The sequence below is a fragment of the Pinus tabuliformis genome, chromosome 7, assembly GCF_031772625.1.
Source record: "Pinus tabuliformis cultivar Carrire ecotype Pingquan chromosome 7, CPIR1, whole genome shotgun sequence".
In the NCBI taxonomy this organism is placed as follows: domain Eukaryota; kingdom Viridiplantae; phylum Streptophyta; class Pinopsida; order Pinales; family Pinaceae; genus Pinus; species Pinus tabuliformis.
This window is the reverse complement of record NC_142293.1, coordinates 2201202-2221892: the sequence shown is the minus strand read 5'-3', so window position 1 is coordinate 2221892 and position 20691 is coordinate 2201202. Positions and strand designations below refer to the sequence as shown.

The window sequence follows — 20691 nt, the reverse complement described above, 5'->3', positions numbered from 1 at the left end:
TTAAAGTACTTGAGTATAAATTACATCAAAATCTAACCATAATTGATCAAAAGATTGACACACTAACAACTGCAAAATATCTTCAAAAAGAAATGTATATGAAGGATCAATTGCTTGATAATCTTCAAACTAAATTAAGAGAAAAACAAGATCAAATTTATGATATCATCGATGCAACATCTACAATGAAGGTAGATGCAATTTGTGATACAAAAGATCTTATGATATACATGAATTCATCTAGACAACTAATGCAAATTGTAGCACAAAAGAACTAATAAAGAAAAGTGACGAAACATGCGATATAAATGACCTTACGCAAAAGTTTGATGCAACATCTAATACAACTAAACTAATAACAAAATTTGATAGAATACAAGTGATTGATGCTCAGGGTGATATAGACGACTTGATGGAATCAATGAATGAAGCATAGAATAATAATAAAAGCAGTAGTAGAAACAATTATGAAGAATACAAAGAAAAAGAAAATGGTTTTTCTAGGATGGTTGCAAGACCTCGGGAAGAAATCTTATTCGACATAAATTGACATGGATTGAGATACGCCAAAGAAAACGCCTTTCATATTCCAAATTTCTTCAAACCAATTCAATTTGTGAGTGTAGGATTTCTTGAAGATATTCAGAATTTTGTTAAAAGGTGTCACCATTCTAAAAAAGATGGTCATATGGAGAGTAAATGTTTTGATCTTCATCATTGTCTTCGTTGTAGGAAGACAAATTACCTATCAAAAAGATGTTGAAAGCAGAAGAAAACTAAGAAAGCAATCCATTATGGATGGATAAATCCGATAAGGTGATTTACGTCCATCCAAGTAATCAACTTTTAAATTAAACTTAAATATTGAGATAAAATCAGGGTATCAACTTGGCCAGAAATCAAGATATTCCCTTTAAAATTAATATGTGTTTAAAACTATTTGTGAGACTACTTTGAAACCCCCCCCCCCCCCCCCCCCCCTCTCTCTCTATATAGTAGTTATTTATTATTTTTGAATAATGATGATGATGATGATTAATGTGACCCACTAAAATCAATATGCTCTATCGTACCTTAAGAAAATAAGAGATTAATTGAGATTCTTTAACATTTTATTTCTATGATCTCTCTCTCACACACATATTACAGTTAAAAATATGAAATAAATATATGTAAATAAAAAATATTTTAAACTTTAAATTTTGTTGTCGTGTATATATATATATATATATATATATATACTAGCCTCAAGGGATAACTCTGTTGGTCGAGTTCGTGTTACTAAGTACCTCGCCTATGGGGAGGTCACTGGGTCAAATCTCCTCAACGTCCTTGGGGTTAGGCCTTGCTAGTTTGGTCAATGGGTAGATCCCTTTGGGTTGATCTACCTAGATTTTCCCGTGGATGTAACTGCTATTTAGTGTTCGTGAACCACCCTATATATATATATATATATATATATATAATAGTATAATAATATCAATAAAATATAATTATTAAATATAAAAAAGAAACATATGTAAATTTAAAATATATTTTAAATTTTAAAATTTGTTGTCATTTATATACGTGTTAATTTTTTATTTATACCATACACACTTATATTATATAAATTTATATATTTATAAAGAGTTATAGTAAGTTATAGTTGAAGTGTAATGTTTCAGTGAAATATAAAAATTAAATATATAAAAGAAACATATGTATATTAAAAAATATTTTAATCTTTAATTTCTGTTGTCATTTAATTTTTATTACTTTAAAATAGTAAATTACTTCAATTTACACATCTTAGGTTAGCATAGTTTAAACCATTATCAGTCTCAATCTGCCATGAGGAAAACTAAACTTGTTGGCCGATAATTTATTAACAAGATTCAAAATATATAGTCTACAACAATGATCAACTAAATATGATAGTAACATAGAACCACAAAGAAACAAAAAACTAAAACAGAACATGACATGAGCTCAAGAATCTGATGAGGTCATTGGGGCAGGGTCCTTTGCACTGGTACCAGAAGTAGCAGAAGGCTTGATTTCATATTAGAGGTGGCTCTCCACATGAGACAAACAAGCATCTAGACTGGCCAAACAAGAGCATTGATGACACTGCACCCTTTGAATCTCATTCAAGGAAGCTACAATATCATTTTCGATCTTCGTGTTTCTCTTTCAGGACTGCCTAAAAGAGTTTTTAGCTACCAATGTAATGTGATTGAGTTTAGATATTGGTTCCTTCTTCCCCTAGTATGTGTAGGGTCCTGAAGCCAATTAGCTACTTCCTCCATGATTTTAGAATTTGAATATGCTTGACAGTCATTGACACTGTAAAATTCTAGTTAGTGAATTTCATCACAAATGTTTGAAGGGGTGACAAAGTGAAAAATGGCTATGGCTTCTTAAGTCTGTGCCTGGGCCCTCATATGACCTTGTTGGCCTTTATATGGGCCCTCAGATGACTCTGTTGGTCTCTTCCTAGGTCCTCAAATGCCTTGATTGGCCTTTGCCCCCACTACCCCTTTGGCCATGCACGCATTGTCGAGGCATAATGCCTTCGAAGGAAAAGCACATGACAAGATAAAACTAAAACACAAAGTGTGGATGAAGAGAAAGGAAATAATCCAACCTAAGTCCAAAGACAAGCAAATAGTAGTAGTGGAAACAAGACACCCTAGGCTTATAGAAAAGAAAAGTCCCTTGTAGCAGATACAATACATACTGCCACCAAGCAGAAACTCCTTCATGCTAGTAGATACTAGATAACCAATCCCAGAGCCCCTATATAATAATTAAGTAGAACACTCTAGAATGAAAACCACAAGACTCAAAACCCTAATAATAGACAACATGACCAAAAGGGTAAGTCTGGAACCTGAAACCATTGTACCTCTTAACCCAAGCCAACTCAACCTCTGACATAACATGCAAGGAGGTGCTGCCAGTGGAAAATAACTCTATCTTTAGAGTAACTTACAACAAGTCATCATGTTTACGCAAGGTGAAACTTGGTTTGTCACAAACCTAGCTAACACCTTTGCAATCAAGCTATGATTCCTTTTGAACACAAGGGTCAGAATGAGGTGCATGAATGCCGAGGCCTCTACCACCCCAAAGTTGGAGATAGGCGACCTAGGCACAAAGGAAGGTCGAAGGTTACACCATTCTAATTTTAAGCTTCCTCCTATCACTAGTTTGTCTCTTAAGAATTACCAAAACAATATTCCCATTTGTAGTGGGGAGGGTGACCCAATCCGACATAAATTCCAATCAACATCTGTTTGATATGCAGGACGAGCAGAAGGATAAATGCGGTCCGTCGAATGAAGAGGGGAGTTAAGTTTGCATGCTCTTGCATTGGGCGGGAAGGCCACACCACCCCTATTAAATGTCAAGGAGGCGAGAGGGTGGTAGACACCCCTCAATCTCCATTGCCACTTGTTCATCCACCCTAATAAGGAGTTATCATTTATTATTTTTGAATATATGTATGTGTCTGTTAATTTTGTATTTATACCATACACAAATTATATATATATATATATATATATATATATATATATATATATATATATATATATAGTTATATATATATATATATATAAGATAACTATACTATGTCAATAATATATTAAAATTCAATATGTAAAAAAACATATGTATATTATAAAATATTTTAGTCTTTAATCATTATTGTTATATAATTAATTAATTAATTAATCTACAACCACATTTATATCTTCATATTAAATATAAATGAGCCACAACAATTTTTAACATTATATAAAAGAATTACAACAATTTTTAGCATTATATATATTTTCTAGTTTTCAAATTTTTAAGTATGTTGAACTTAATACCAAATTTTATTTTCGAAATTTTAATTTTCAAAATTTTGTTGAACTTTAAAGTCGTCAAACTCGAACATGAACACAAACCACGTGACTCAGGCAAGAAGGGGATGGCAAGAAGTGTAAGACCTCCATCACGACTAGAAGCGAGGATAAGCATAACATCATTAGGAAGCAGATGACAACAGAGGTGTGACGTTGGATACACACAAGTGGACCACCCAAAGCACTAAGGTACGCATTAATCAATGGCCATTAGGAAGGAGACTCATACATGACATATCAATGAGTGATGACATGACACATTACCACTATTTATTGCATAGAGTGATGATGATTGATGGCATGGCACATTGCCTCCATTCATTGTATAAAATGACGATAACTTTACCATCCCCTCCTTTCTTTCCACCCTTCACACCCTATCCAAAAAAATCTTGAACCTTACTTATCAAACTAAAAAACATATTAATTTATTAATATATATAAAAATTAATAAATAAAATACAATAAAATAATAAAAAAATCCCTTTTAATAATTAATAAATTTAAATAATAACTAATAAACTTTAAATTTAAATTTAACCAATAACTATAATATCCCTTTCCATAATATTACATCATATAATAAACCATAACTATTTTCTTAAACAAACATGGATCTGTATTCATAAAAACCTTGGCTAATCCGAAATTGAAAGGCCACCAAACTAATTTCGGGCGACTTTATTATGGGTAATTGTAGGTCAACGGTGCTAATTTGATGCAGCCGTGTCTGTTTAGCCTTTAAATATAACAAAAATTCACTACGCTAAAATGACATAAAACCATCGGATCTGCAATCCAGTGTCAAAGGCACGGTTACTGGGTTGTAAACTTGCAAGGTCTGTAAATGGCCACCCTCAGTTTCCTTTGGCTCCTAATACTAGCTTGCCCGGTATTCTTTGTTGCATTTTTATGGTGGATTGTGCAACCTAGACCAGTCAAAATTCCAATTAAAGGTCGCCATGTTTTCATCAGCGGAGGCTCAAGCGGAATCGGGTTAGCTTTGGCACACAGGGCGGCACAAGAAGGAGCCAGAGTTTCAATCCTGGCACGTAATGCTAGAAGGCTAGAGGAAGCTAAAGAATCTGTAGAGAGTTCTACTGGGCAAGAGATCAGGATTTTCAGTGCAGATGTGCGGAATTTCGAAGAAGTGAAGAAAGTGATTGACGAAGCGGGGCCTGTTGATGTATTGATTTGCAATCAGGGCGTTTTTACTCCTCAAGAGTTTGAACTACAGTCCGTGGATACCATGCGGTCTATGGTGGATATCAATTTGATGGGTACTATTCATTTGATCAAAGCTGCTCTTCCTCACATGAAAAGGAGCAGAAACGGACCTCCGGCTTCCATTGCTATGATGTCGTCCCAGGCTGGCCAGGTACTTCCAATTTTGATTCTGATTTTCACCCTTGCTGGATGTTTTATTCTGCCAATAAACCATTGTCAGTGAAACTTCTTAGGTTGATTTGGGCCACTACGGGAAACACTGGGAAAGTTGGGGGTAGTTGTGAACTGAAAGCCCATTAGTCCAGCTGTACATGCCGGGAATAGAAGGAATGCCCTTTATGAGTGGTCCAGAGACCAACAAAACCGTTTGAGTGTAGCGAGGGCAGCGAAAGGTAAAAACCGAATAGAAGGAATGCCCTTTATGAGTAGTCAAGAGACCAACAAAACTGTTTGAGTGTAGCGAGGGCAGCAAAAGGTAAAAACCTATTAGTTTGTCTGTGCCCTGGGGCCTGGAGAGGGGGCAAGACTTGCCCCCACGGGCTTGAGCTCAGTAGACCAAACTCGCATTGGGATCTACCTCGTGAAAAATGAAAATCCTCCTAATTTTCACTCGAGCGGAGTTGACCTCAAGTCCAGCGATGACATACCCTAGAAATGCTAGAGCGCCCATTATTGCTTTGATTAATTGTTGGAGACACCTCGCTTTAAAATGAACACGGTGAGGTAATGACACCACTTAATCACATCTGATTTCATGGTGGAATTGACCGGTGACTAATTGTAAAGTTGTTGGCTCGTCATTGGCTTATCTGAAAAAATTCAATATGACCCAGATACGGGAGTATACATGTCACAAAGGTGAGCATTATCCACCCCTCAAAACAACATCATTGGTGTATATGGATTGCATTCCACGAAATGGTTTGGTGGAACCATGAAATGGTTTGTACAGAACCACGACGGCCAAGCATTCCATACAATCCAGTTCAAGGTTTGATCATGACTATGATGACATTTTTGGGGTGGATAATGTTCATCTCTCACAAATATGATTTTAAGGGTTTTAACGGTGAGTTCTAGGGTTTAATCTATATGTTGCATCGGTATCTGAAGTGTAGGAACTACGGGGAAGGGGGCATGAGTCTCCAGAGCGACAAGAGGACACCCAATTTCTTTTAGGGGATGTCAGGTTGGGTATGAAAATAATATATATTTTCAAAAAATATGAAATAATTTTTAGAATTTCTGTTCACTAAAAACATGGAATTCACCAAAATTGAGAAACTGAAATAGTGCATTGTTAATCCACTTTGTAACTGTTAATTTAATTAAGAAATTACCTATGTTGCACTAGTTTTTTGGACAGGGGAATAGTGGGGATGGGGGAACGTGTCCCTGTGTTAAAATTGGCAACTAGGGCCAAATTCCACATTGGGACAACTCATATGATGGAGATGATTATTGCATTGGATTCCTCTTTTCGAGAGGTCCAAGATTGATATAAAGATCATCTCATTCTGACAAGCAGAAGTGTGATTTTGAATTTATTCTCTCACATGTACAAATTGTTCAGGTCGGCCTTAGCTTATTGTAGGCTTAAGAAGTCCAATAGATGTGTCTCCTCACCCACAACAAAGTGTATAAATAGAAGAGATGTCGCACCTCATTTGGACATCATTCACTCACACAGACATCACACCTCATTTGGACATCATTCACTCACACATTCTTCTCTCTCTTCATTAGATTGGTTCATACAACTTGGGCATCTTCTTTCTCTATCTTACACATGTGGCTAGGAGGACAAATTTTTTGGGCTAAAACAGAACCGAAATTTCATACTATTGACCAACGTTGACCACAACGATTTTCACTGAATTTCACTGTGTTTTTGGAGGCAAAATTTCACTTTCTTGAGGCTGCCTTGATTGGCACGAAAATTGAGAAGTTTGGGACTATTTGACTTGCTTTGACTACAACGCTGACTGTTGTTTGACTGAATTTGACCAGAGTTTGTGGCACTGTTTTGGGTTGACTTTGACCTTTGCTGGAGGCCGAATTGAACTACCTTTGACCGAGCTTCAAAGGAGGTGTTTTGCTATTGATTTGATCAGCGTTGACTTTTTGGTTAGGGCTGAAGTTTGACTGCAGTTGACTATAGAATTTGACAGGGCTGATTTGACTTTGTATTGGGCTAGTATATTTGACTTTTATACTCTCTCTCTCTCTTTGTTGAACTATTGAATAATAATACGAAGATTTGATCAAAGGGTTTTCCCCACATTGGGGTTTTTCCCTAGCCTCCGCCACATCCGGTGCCCTATTGCCTTGGCTTGTCTTCTGCATTTGTTTTATGTTCTATCTGCATTTACTGTCAATGTGATTAATGGTTAATGTGATTGCTACTAGAAATTATTGGAAATTGTCATTGGGCTGCTAAAGGAACATTGAAGTAAATTGTGCTAAGCATAGAACATATCATTGTTATCTAAAATTAACATGGAACCAGAGTTTAGGTGCAGACAAAGCCCATGCAAGAGTAAGGAAAGCAATCACTAAGGGAAGCTGTTGAACAAGAATTTGGAACTAGCCTCAATGACGACTACATCTTACTTCAAATCCGAGGACAAGCTTAAGGACAAATCCGACTATCATGCATGGAAGATGTCTCTGGATTTGACTTTGGAAGAAAATGATGCCATGGACTATGTCAAAGGAAGAGTGGCAGAGCCTCCTTCAAATGCACCTGCTACTGCAAAAACAAAGTACAAGAAAGGTGAGGTCAAAGCTAAGAAAATTATTGTTGATTCTATTCACAAGCCTTTGGTTGCCTATATTTCTGATTTGGAAACATCTAAGGAGATGTATGACAAGCTGGTTGGGATGTTCAAAGTAAATAATGCAAATCAAGTTCTCTTTCTCAAGAACAAGTTGAAAGACATCAAGATGGATAGAGGAGAATCCATTCAATCCTACTTCATGAGGATTACCGAAATCAAGAATGATCTCCTATCTATTGGAGAAGTTGTTGGTGATAGGGAGCTCACTCTTATTGCACTTGGAGGCCTTACAAGAGAATGGGATGTGTTTAACACTACCATCCTCAACAATGACAAGATTTCGGGATTTGATGAATTATTGGCTAGATGCACTCAAGAAGAAATAAAGATGATGGAAAGAGATAAGTCCTCAAACATAAATAATCCCACCGCTTTCCCTGCTCATGCTAAAAGGAAGAACAATGCTCGTCCAAGAAGACAAGGTCAAGGGTTTAAGTCGGGATTCAAAGAAGGAAGAAAATGAAGATGCTTCAATTGCAATAGGTTTGGTCACTTTTCTAGAGAGTGTCCTCACAAGGAGGATACTCCAAGGGATGATGACAACAACAACTACAAAGGCAATGGCAATCAAAGGAACAACAGGTTCAACAACAAAGGAAAGAGGAATGCTCCCGCTGCTCGATATGGAATGGTCATCTTCCCAAGAAGTTGAGAAACTCCAGGTATGAAGAAACTAATGTTGTAGATAAGCAAAAATAATTTTATCTTATTTTTGTCCTCATCACTGCCTCTCCTCCGGTCCCCGGATACATTGAATCATTGGTTGATTTATAGTGGTGCCTCAAGGCACTTCACTGGGTACAAGGAGGCCCTCTCAAACTTGGTTGAAAAGAAGACAAATATGGAGATCATACTTGGGGACTGTTACCGCTCAAACTAGCAAGGGACCTAAGGGGAATCTCTAAGGGGCAAATGCTAGGCCAAGGGCAACAAATGGAGTCTTAGCCCACTGTCACCTCAGCTAAAGCTCCCTTCTATTTAAGGACTTTCACCGATGGGAGGAGACCTGGTATGTGTGGGGTCATTAATGAAGGATAAGTCAATGGATATGAGTGACCCGTATATCCCTTTCCCAGAGTTTGAAGGATAAAGATTGCTTGCTTTCTAAGCAAGGTACTAGGTGATCTAGGGAAAGGAAGAGAGGATTTGAGGGTTAAGGTTTATGGGGTAAGACTTGTGAAGGAATTTCCCAATCCCTAAAATCCTTTTTAGAATTGGTATCGCGAATGGTTCTTGAAGAATGGTCTTTCAACGGAGTGGGACTACACGGTGCCAAGTGGACTCAGTCTAGGGTATGAGGAAGGAATGTAGCAACCAATGATATCCTTTACCCTAAACAAGGTGGGGAGAGGATCAAAGAAAATATAATTACTCAAAGATGTTGTTTTGACCTTGGGAAGTGCTAGTCTCGGGGATGGCAGGGCAAGTGTTGGTCCCGGAGCTAGGGCTTGGCTTTTATCCCAACTCTAGAATGTCTTCAAATTTGGAGGAGGGCTAGAGGAAAGGGCAGCGCAGGAAACCCTAGGAGATCGAATTTTTTTAATCGCTAACTTGCCGGGAAATTGATGCCCTAGGCACCCCAATGTGTCTAGACTTGGGAGAAGGTGAAAGAATAAGAGGTTTGGTGACCACCTTTGGTAGATCAATGCCTCAATCCTTGGGAGAATGGAACCTATGTTGATTATGTGTAAGATTTCTTGGTTTCCAGTCAAGGAGGCTTCAAAATTACTTAACAAACCCCTTTAGGTCAAGTGAAAGCAATCTCACAACTTTTATACTTCAAATGCACAAGAGGAATGGCTTATCAAGGTCAGATTTACCCCTAGGAGATTTCACTAATACTACGTGGCCCATACTTGGAGAGAAACGTTATAATAGAGACAATCCCACAATATTAAGCAATAATTTGCATGCAACAATTAACCATAAAACAACGAAAATCCCAATCTTGCGTATATGGCAAAAGTAACAAGAATAACATCAATATTTCGTACTTACATGCAGTAGAGTATATCCAACCATTCACAAATGACAATAGAGAAGCTCCAAGAGAAGATAGACCAATAAACATACATCAAAATTCATCCATAAATGCTCCAATTCATCCTCTAGGAAAAAGTGCGAAATTCTCTAAAAAAGAGAGAGATCCAATCCAAAGTGATGATGAGAAATGATCTCACATCACTTGTATTTATTCACATCTTAGGAGTTCGAATTAGCCTCCTTGGCCTACATAAGCCCCAAAAATAAAATAATGTGCTAATAATACACCTTCTGGTGACAAACCCACCAAACTAGCTCATACATGAAAAAGTAAGCCTCTAAAGAGGTCAAATAATAATCTATGCATGTCGTATAGCCCTCTAAGAGGCCTAATGAGGTCCATGGGTGCCATAATGAAGAGAAGGACCCTCAAAAGCAATGGGCAAGGGTGTGGCCCCTTGTAATAACCTGTGGTGCTCCAAATGGCATATGGGGGCACACAAGTGTCCTCATGGGTCTCCAAACAAATCGAAGATGCTTGTACGCTGCCCTCAAGGGCTAGGATGATGGTGTAGGTGATGCCACATCATCGTGGAAGTCTTGGATCATCTACTAAGTGTATGGTGTAGATTTGGGGCCGGCTGGGCATGATGGATCAGGTGCATCCCCCTCGTCCAATAAGTGAACCACAAGCAATCTCTGAATAGTTGTGGGGATCCATGGAGTGTAATCTGCTGTTGTGGAGGCCCATGGCTTTCAACGCTCACCTTACACAATGTAGCACTTTGGAGGATTAGGACCCCGTATAGGGAGACCAAACCCCAAATTGAAACCATCTGCAATCCTGCATAAGATCCAATGCGTCTCCTAGCTTTCTAGTACAACAAGTCATTAGAGAAATCGAGTAAATGAGCTTACCTAATCATGGACCACAAGTGGGGACTTCATAATGGCCTGCCCTTCCGTAATGGGCTTCAGGATGTGCCAATGTCTCCTAAACTCTAAATGGGTTAACCAAGCATCCTATTAGGTGGTTTCCACCTCTAAAGGGGGGATAATATAGTCAAGGTACATCAGTCAAATGGTGGTGGCATGTGACAGATAGGTGAATGAAGTAGGGGATGAAAAGGGGCAGCCTTGGGTCACATGCTGGGGTACAAGGGTAACTAATAAGAGGGAAGCCCTCACTTTGGGTTTATAATGTGTAGGAGGGAGCAATCGTGGTACATGAGGTGACCCGGCCTTGGTTTTTCCACCCTTCTTTATATGCCTTTTGCATTTTATGTGCTTCTTTGATTGACTGCTCGGGGCTCAAGGGGTTAGAGCATGATGTGTAAGATATAGCAGTGGAATCCCCCTTTTAAGGTGGGGTGGTTCATCACCCACCACGGGTTGGGACAATCATGGGTTCCTATATGATGAAGAAGGGTCATAGAACTTGTAGGAACCAGGGTGATGGCCATGATAATGGGGTAGAGCTCATGTATTGGCTTTTGCCCACGTGCTAAAATGTTTTTGTCCCAGCCATCTTTTGCATTTTGTGGTACTTTTCCTGTTGAATGTGGCCATATATGCTTTTAACTTTATTTTTAGCTGCATCAACCTCCAGGCTTCATTCTAGGCCATGACCCAAGGTGTGGGCAAGGGGAAGGGGCAAGCTAACCCTATGTGGACCCAATGGAGGAATGTGGACCCAGGCGGGAAAAATGATGGATGGGGTAATAATGAATGGAAAGAGGGTAATATAAGCGGATAAGGGAGCGGGACCACGCAACCAAAATCAAGGTTTCCCGTGAAATACCATCCCTGAAACCAAATGGTCAGTAAAAGAGATCCCACGAGACTAGAATCCAAGGTTAATTCCTAAAAGGGGTTTAGGGGACAGAAGCATAGACCTAGCCCATTCTTTCTGCCGAATCCCCCCATTAATCCATGCTTAGAAGTGTCCATAATAAGCAAACCACAATACTCAATTTCAAAATGACAAGGCATACCTTTAGATTCGGGAGGCCCACCTTTAAACATACGATCACGACAGATGGGCGAGGGACCACATGGCTAGCTCAGGTGGCGGAGAAATGGCACAATGAGCTAGCTGATCGCTGTAAGGGGCTGCTGGCTGAGAACCATCTTGGAGAAAAAATTTCTCTTAGGGATATTACCCACAAAATGGTGGGTAACATCTGGCTCCAATTGGGACATGATCTCTCGAAGAAGTGGGCGAAGCTACTCGAACGAGAGGTCACGAGAACTCCAACAATCTCTTGGTTACCATAGACCTGTCACTTGCACATATAATAGATGGAAAAACACGGGGCAACATGCTTTCATGGTGTCTCATGATCGCACATGCTAATATGTTAGGCCATAAAATCAACAGAAAAATAAAATATGCATCTATCTATCATGAGGAATATCATATGATGTTATTTCTAATGCAAAATTCATCATGAAATGCATCCTACTCTTAACATGCATATGATGCAATGCCAAGTGCTAAGTATAATGATAGACCCAATGCAACCAACATGTCAATCAATCAATACAAGAATGCATGTTTCCATGATTATTTTTGCAATGTACTCGACAATGGGAATAATAATATGAGGGGTTGTGAGGGAGGGTGGTGGGAAAACAAGAGACTCACATGTCATAGAAAGGAATCCTGGAAGAAGGAAAAGACAACAGTTTAGAGGATTGGGTTTGACCCTTCAACCAAGAGATGGAAATGTCAGTAACCCAATATATGAATCTTTGATGGAGAACTATCTCCGGGTTATCATCCTTAGGGTAAGAAGGGGTGAAAGACTTGGACATATTTAGGATGATACTGTTTTGGTCATTGGGAAAACAAGAAGTGGGGTCATCATTCTATTTGGGGGAAAACCATGATTCTCGGTTCTTTCTAGGGGAAATCAACTCTTCATCAAAACTAGGGCGATGAACATCATCACAAACATCTATCTCCAGTGTAGGGGAAGAACGCTCAATCATGGAGAAAAAACCCTTATTGGTGGCATGGCCTAGGAAAGCATCCTCCTCAATTTCTTCTATATTAGAGTCATCATAATTTCCCACAATCTTGAAAGGCTCTTCTTCTATTGAATCATCTTGGAACATAAAGAAAAGACTTTTCCAATCACTAGGAAGGGCTTCATAAGGACCAACATTGTTATTCGGAAGGGGCGGAGCATTTTCTTCTTCCTTGAGCTCATTCTTATGGACTTGAGGAACCATGGGGTCTTCATTTCTATAATCATACCTAATTCCCCAATCAACAACCCCATAGTCACTCATAGATTCTCTGTTTATTTGACTATCGTGATCCTCCTTAGAATCCTCAAATTCTTCACTATATATTTGGTGTTGGTTAGAATGCCATTCATTCCCTTCTTTAGACAGGGAGGATTTTTCCTCCATACGTTCTTGAAGAATGATCTCCAAGGTATTTACTACATGATTTCGAATAAACGCCTCAAGAAGGTCATCGGCAGGATCCTCTTTATATATACTTTTCGTGTTACAGAGCCTTTCCGATTGTTCACAATAGGGGAGAAAATCTCTTGAGAGTCATATGTGGCCATCAATTTCCTGTAAGATTTTTCACATTCCATCATCCATTCTTGCAATATCTGAGGGCTCTCGGGGTTGATATCTTCCTCATTGTCCTTAGAGGATATGCTTTCCAATTCATGAGTCTCTCCCTTGGCATTATTATTAAAGTACACATCAATAAGAGGCCCTTCTTCAAACATAAAACCATATTCAATAACTTCCTCCTCTCAAAGGGCCATATCTAACATTTGGGATATGTCTTCATGAGATTGGAAACTTGACCCTTCATGCAACATGAACTGCGTAGTCAACATTGGAAGAGAAGGACAAACAATTCCATTTGGTCACAAGGTTGAGTTATATTTTTCTTTGAAAGGTACCTTATGAACCTTACCACATGGTTGGCCGCGGAATGTGGATCCCCATCGAACATTGGCATATTCTTTGTGGATTGTGATGAAGGGCATCTTGGGGTCCCTATCACATGTATGGCAGGCAAATATGTGGTCAACATGTTGTTGGGTCCTTAATAACATGGGAGTCGCCAGGGTCAATGAAATTGCCTTCACAATTGTTTGCTTCACCCTACAAGCATTGCCTTTGAAGTTCAATGAAGAACTAGGGCTTTGTTCTTCCAATGGAGTCGCCAATAATGATATGTCAATATGTCGTATAGGGAACAAAACACACGTTTCATGTCCCCGCCAACGACACCAAAATGTTACCGCTTAGACTAGTAGGGGACCTAAAGGGAATCCCTAAGGGGCAAATGCTAGGTCAAGGGCAACAAATGGAGTCTTAGCCCACTGTCACCTCAGCTAAAGCTCCCTTCTATTTACAAAATTTCACTGATGGGAGGAGTCCCGATATGTGTGGGTTCACTAATGAAGGATAAGTCAATGGATATGAGTGACCTGAATATCCTTTTCCCAGAGTTTGAAGGATAAAGATTGCTTGCTTTCTAAGCAAGGTACTAGGTGATCTAGGGAAAGGAAGAGAGGATTTGAGGGTTAAGGTTTATGGGGTAAGACTTGTGAAGGAATTTCGCAATCCCTAAAATCCTTTTTAGAATTGGTATCCCGAATGGTTCTTGAAGAATGGTCTTTCAACGGAGTGGGACTACACGGTGCCAAGTGGACCCAGTCTAGGGTATGAGGAAGGAATGTAGCAACCAATGATATCCTTTACCCTAAACAAGGTGGGGAGAGGATCAAAGAAAATATAATTACTCAAAGATGTTGTTTTGACCTTGGGAAGTGCTAGTCTCGGGGATGGCAGGGCAAGTTTTGGTCCCGGAGCTAGGGCTTGGCTTTTATCCCAACTCCAGAATGTCTTCAAATTTGGAGGAGGGCTAGAGGAAAGGGCAGCGCAGGAAACCCTAGGAGATCGAATTTTTTTAATCGCTAACTTGCCGGGAAATTGATGCCCTAGGCACCCCAATGTGTCTAGACTTGGGAGAAGGTGAAAGAATAAGAGGTTTGGTGACCACCTTTGGTAGATCAATGCCTCAATCCTTGGGAGAATGGAACCTATGTTGATTATGTGTAAGATTTCTTGGTTCCCAGTCAAGGAGGCTTCAAAATTACTTCACAAACCCCTCTAGGTCAAGTGAAAGCAATCTTGCAACTTTTATACTTCAAATGCACAAGAGGAATGGCTTATCAAGGTCAGATTTACCCCTAGGAGATTTCACTCATACTACATGGCCCATACTTGGAGAGAAACGTTATAATAGAGACAATCCCACAATATTAAGCAATAATTTGCATGCAACAATTAACCCTAAAACAACGAAAATCCCAATCTAGCATATATGACAAAAGTAACAAGAATAACATCAAAATTTCGTACTTACATGCAGTAGAGTATATCCAACCATTCACAAATGACAATAGAGAAGCTCCAAGAGAAGATAGACCAATAACCATACATCAAAATTCATCCATAAATGCTCCAATTCATCCTCTAGGAAAAAGTGCGAAATTCTCTAAAGAAGAGAGAGATCCAATCCAAAGTGATGATGAGAAATGATCTCACCTCACTTGTATTTATACACATCTTAGGAGTTCGAATTAGCCTCCTTGGCCTACATAAGCCCCAAAAATAAAATAATGTGCTAATAATACAACTTTTGGTGACAAACCCACCAAACTAGCTCATAAATGAAAAAGTAAGCCTCTCAAGAGGTCAAATAATAATCTATGCATGTCGTAGGGCCCTCTAAGAGGCCTAATGAGGTCCATGGGTGCCATAATGAAGAGAAGGACCCTCAAAAGCAGTGGGCAAGGGGGTGGCCCCTTGTAATAACCTGTGGTGCTCCAAATGACATCTGGGGGCACACAAGTGTCCTCATGGGTCTCCAAACAAATCGAAGATGCCTGTAGGCTGCCCTCAAGGGCTAGGATGATGGTGTAGGTGATGCCACATCATCGTGGAAATCCTGGATCATTTGCCAAGTGTATGGTGTAGATCTGGGGCTAACTAGGCATGATGGATCCACTGCATCCTCCTCGTCCAAAAAGTGAACCAGGAGCAATCTCTGAATGGTTGTGGGGATCCATGGAGTGTAATCTACTGCTGTGGAGGTCCATGGCTTTCAACGCTCACCCTACATGTGCCAATGTAGCCTTATGGAGAATTAGGACTAAACCCCAAATGGAAACAATCTGCAATCCAAACCTGTTATGAAACCAGCTCACAAAAAGATAGAAAAGAAAGATAAACACCTTAGAATTCAGCGTCTTCGAGGGGGCAACCTCTTTTACATTACACAAATGAACAATTCTTGGATGATACAAATGACAAGACCTCCTTTCTATATATAGGAGTCTAAGGGGTCATAATACAATCAGAGCCGACATAACAATAATAATGTAAGGGCACAATAATAACAATAGTGGGTTTCTATGGGGCACAATAATAACAATATGGGGACTACATGGGCACAACAATTTAATAAGGGGGTTGTACTAATAACAATAAGGGGTTACACTAGTAGTATAGAGACCTAACATGCCCCTCTCCTTCAAAAAGTGTTGTCCTCAATGCTTGAGTAGTTCTTGATGCTTGTGTATAAAATTCTTGTCCTCCCATGTGGAATCTTTAGCGGGTAAGTTCTTCCACTTGATGACATACTCTGAAATTGATCGATTTCGTAGCTGTCGGGTTCTTGTTTCTGTGATTGCTCCAGGTTCCAATATGATTTTTCCTTCCTCGTTAAGTTCTGGCAATATTGTTTGAACTGGGATCTTCTGCAACTTTTGAATGAGTGACCACACTTCTTCGTCCTTGTTCCAATCTGGTTGGATAATAGAAATAGAACAAAACAATGGTTCCACATCCTCATCCTTTCTTGAGAGTGCATCTGCAACAACATTTTGCTTCTCTTTTTTGTAGATGATTTCAAAGTCATAACCCAACATATTTGTGACCCATTTTTTTTGTTCTTCTAAAGATAATCTTTGTTCTAGAAAGTATTTAAGATTATTATGATCCATTTTTACCTTGAAGTGTCTTCCCATTAGGTAGGGTTGCCATTTCTTAAGTGTATGTAGTATTGCCAACATTTCCTTCTCATAAATAGCTTTGTGTAAATACTTTTCTTTGATTGGACGACTTTCGAAAGCAATTGGTCTTTCATCTTGCATTAAAACAACACCAATTCCATTTCCTGAAGCATCACATTCCACAATAAAGGTTTTTGTGAAGTCCGGTGTAGCTAAGACCGATGCTTGGCACATTGCCTCTTTAAGATGTTCGAAGGCCTTTGTTGCTTCTGGAGTCCATGAAAATGCATATTTTTTCAAAAATGTGGTTAGAGGTGCTGCTATTCTCCCATAATTCTTAACAAACTTGTGATAATACCCTGTCAACCCGAGAAATCCTCGCAGATGCTTTATGGATGTGGGGATTTTCCATTCCTTAATGGCTTTAATTTTGCTAGGGTCTACCTTAACACCTTCATGAGATACAATATGACCCAGATATTCCACCTCTTGTACTCCAAAGAAACATTTGGAGTTTTTTGCATATAATTGTTTCTCCTTCAATAGTTTGAGCACCCTGTCAACATGTTGAACATGATCCTTCCAAGACTTGCTGTAGATTAGTATATCATCAAAAAATACTAACACAAATTTTCTAAGGAAGGGTTTGAAAATGGAATTCATCAAACCTTGAAATGTAGAAGGTGCATTGGTAAGGCCAAAAGGCATGACCAAAAATTCATAATGACCCTCATGAGTTCTAAATGCTGTTTTCAGAATGTCTTCAGTCTTCATTCTGATTTGATGATAACTTGAACGAAGATCCAACTTGGTGAAGTAAATTGATCTATGCAATTCATCTAATAATTCATCAATGACAGGAATGGAAAATTTATCTTTAATAGTGAGTTTGTTGAGCTCCCTATAATCCGGACACATGCACCATGATCCATCCTTCTTATGCACCAATACTACTGGAGCAGAGAAAGAACTTTGATTAGGTTGAATTATACCAGCCTCTAGCATTTCTACAACCATATGTTCAATTTCACTCTTTTGGGCATAGGGATATCTGTACGACTTGATGTTTGGAGGAACACTTCCTGGAATCAAATGAATAGCATGATCATGATCATGAATAGGTGGGAGGCCTTTGGGAGTCTCAAATACCTTGAAATGATTGTCTAAGACTTTTTGGAGATCTGGAGAAATAGATGATTTCGATGTGGGAACCTCTAGTGAATATAATTGTGCAATTACGCCTCGTTGTGCCTTTTTTAGAAGCTTTGTCATACCATTAGAGCTGATTATCTTTCCCGGTTTCCCTGCAATACCCCTTAATTAAACTTCTTTTCCTTCCGCACAAAATTTCATGAAAAGTTCTTGAAAATTAAAAGTTATTGTACCCAAGGATTGTAGCCATTGGACTCCTAGTACAACATCAACACCACCCATTGGAATAGAAAACATTGGGCTATTCAATACATATTCTCCCATGGATAGCTTGATATTATGACACTTTCTAGAGCAATTTGTGGTTCCTCCACTTGCAACCATCACTTGACACTTTGGTGCTGGATATAGTAAGCAATTCAATTCCTTGGCTATCTTACAGTGAATAAAATTATGGGTACTTCCTGAATCAATCAACACTATTACCTTTTTCTTCTTGATATGCCCTTCTATTTGGATAGTTTGAGGAGTGGTAATTCCAGCCAATGCATTACAAGATATGGTCAGATTCATTTCTTCTTTATCTAGGGTTTGTTCCTGGAGTATATCTTCTTCTTTTGACATTTCTTGTTCCTTTTCTTCCTCCTCTTCACAATCTATGTAGAATAATTTCTTCTCAGCACACTTATGACCTTTAGTTTATTTGCTATCACAACTATAAGAAATCCCTTTTGCTCTTTTTTCTTTCAATTGTTGTGGTGTCAACCTTGTAGGTTGTGGAAGGCTAGGGGCAACAACACTTCTATCTTTATAGTTGTGAGTGGTAAGCTTCATGGTTGCCATAATTTTGCTTTCCATTTTTCTTGCTAATCTAAATGCCTTCTCCAATGAATCAGGTTCCCAAAGGCGAACCTCATGTTGGATATTATCCTTTAAAGTCCCTATGAACACATCAATCCTATGCTCCTCTGGAATATCTTTTCCCTTATGTTCAATTTTTGGAAGTCCTCAATGTGCTCCATCATTGAACCCTTTTGTTTGAGATTTATCAATTGGCTAAAAAAGGTGTTCCTTTTTGTATCCTCATAATGTGCTATCATTTCTTCTGTAAAAATTGCCCATGTGACAATTTGTTTACGAGAGCAAAGCTATTGATACCATAAAAACTGATTTGGTTCCCAATATAAAGTTGTAATATGTACCTTTTGTGTGTTTTGCACATTATGGAGATCGAAAAATTGCTCCATTTGTAGTGTCCATGTTCCAGGATCCTTGCCATCAAACTTCCTCATATCGATTTTTGGAACATGGTGGGTCTTCAATCCAACATTAGAGTCTATGAAATCATGATTAACATTTCTTTTGTTTTCATCATGAGTTTCCTTTACTACCCTTTCACCATTAGTAACCATTTCTTTTAGCAACTTATTCAAATTTATTTTCAATTCTTCCATTTTAGCGTCCATGCCATTCATCTTAGCGGCCATCATCTTAGTGTCCATGTCATTCATCTTAGCTTGCACGCCATTCATATTAGCTTCCACGCCATTCATCTTGGCTTCAGTTACCTTTTGTGAGAGTGAAATTTGTTTTACTTGGTTTTGTAATTTTGATATATCATGTTGTATTTCTTCCTCTTCTTCACGAGTCATGTTAGAGCTTTCAGGTTGCTTAATAGGTGTTTCCATTTTCTTTCTTTGGGGCATCAATTAATGCTAATAATTCTTCACTATTCCCGTTGAATTCCTTCAAACTAATTTTTCAAACCAATCTTATGCAAAATTAAAAAAAAAAAAACTACACACCTTTTTTTTTTTCACATTGTAAGAGCTCGATATTGAATCTTGTGTATCTCTATAACTGCGGATCTCGAATATTTGAAATCGCGTCCTACAGTAGCCCTTTGAGTCCTCTTTCTAGCCCCACAAGTTTGATTAAGATTGGATTCTCCAAGGAAGAGTTATGCCAAATCCCCCACAGTGACCTGATTATAGACTAGTTTAGTAGAACAAACTTGTACGAAGTGCCACGTGTCACTGTTTCGACCTTAGTACCTGAAACTGATATACAAAAAACTACAAGCCGTCCTCTTTCTGAAACTTCTTACGAAATTTCAATCTGATGCTCAGAACAAAAGTTATGACGATTTTCCCCAGGTCCCCTGTTTGGAATGTAATTCGAGAGTCTGCAAAAACCCTAACTTCCTCAGATCATATCTCTGAAAATATAGCGAGACAAGCACTGAATTCAGACCCGAAGTTCAGAACGATTTCAGTTCAAATGGGTTTTTTTTAGCTTCTGAAACGTCGCCGAAAAAAAGTTATAACGAAAATGCCACGATGCCCTGTTTGGAGCAGCGAAACCCTAGAATCCAAAGCTCTGATACCAAATGTTATGAAACTAGCTCACAAAAAGATAGAAAAGAAAGATAAACGCCTTAGAATTCAGCCTCTTCGAGGGGGAAACCTCCTTTACATTACACAAATGAACAATTCTTGGATGATACAAATGACAAGACCTTCTTTCTATATA

General features: G+C 38.7%; 1 protein-coding gene across 3 annotated transcripts in view; it reads left to right on the top strand.

Annotated features, from left to right (window-relative positions):
• Positions 1-4651: 4651 nt before the first annotated feature.
• The window catches only part of LOC149244848 (3-dehydrosphinganine reductase TSC10A-like), an 83427-nt gene continuing 67387 nt past the window's right edge, over positions 4652-20691 (top strand). For all 3 annotated transcript variants that reach the window (XM_089457569.1, XM_089457570.1, XM_089457571.1), the window contains exon 1: positions 4652-5274. In XM_089457569.1, the coding sequence (XP_089313695.1) occupies positions 4744-5274 (531 nt within the window). In that variant the 5' untranslated portion in view covers positions 4652-4743. The remainder of the gene's footprint in view (positions 5275-20691) is intronic.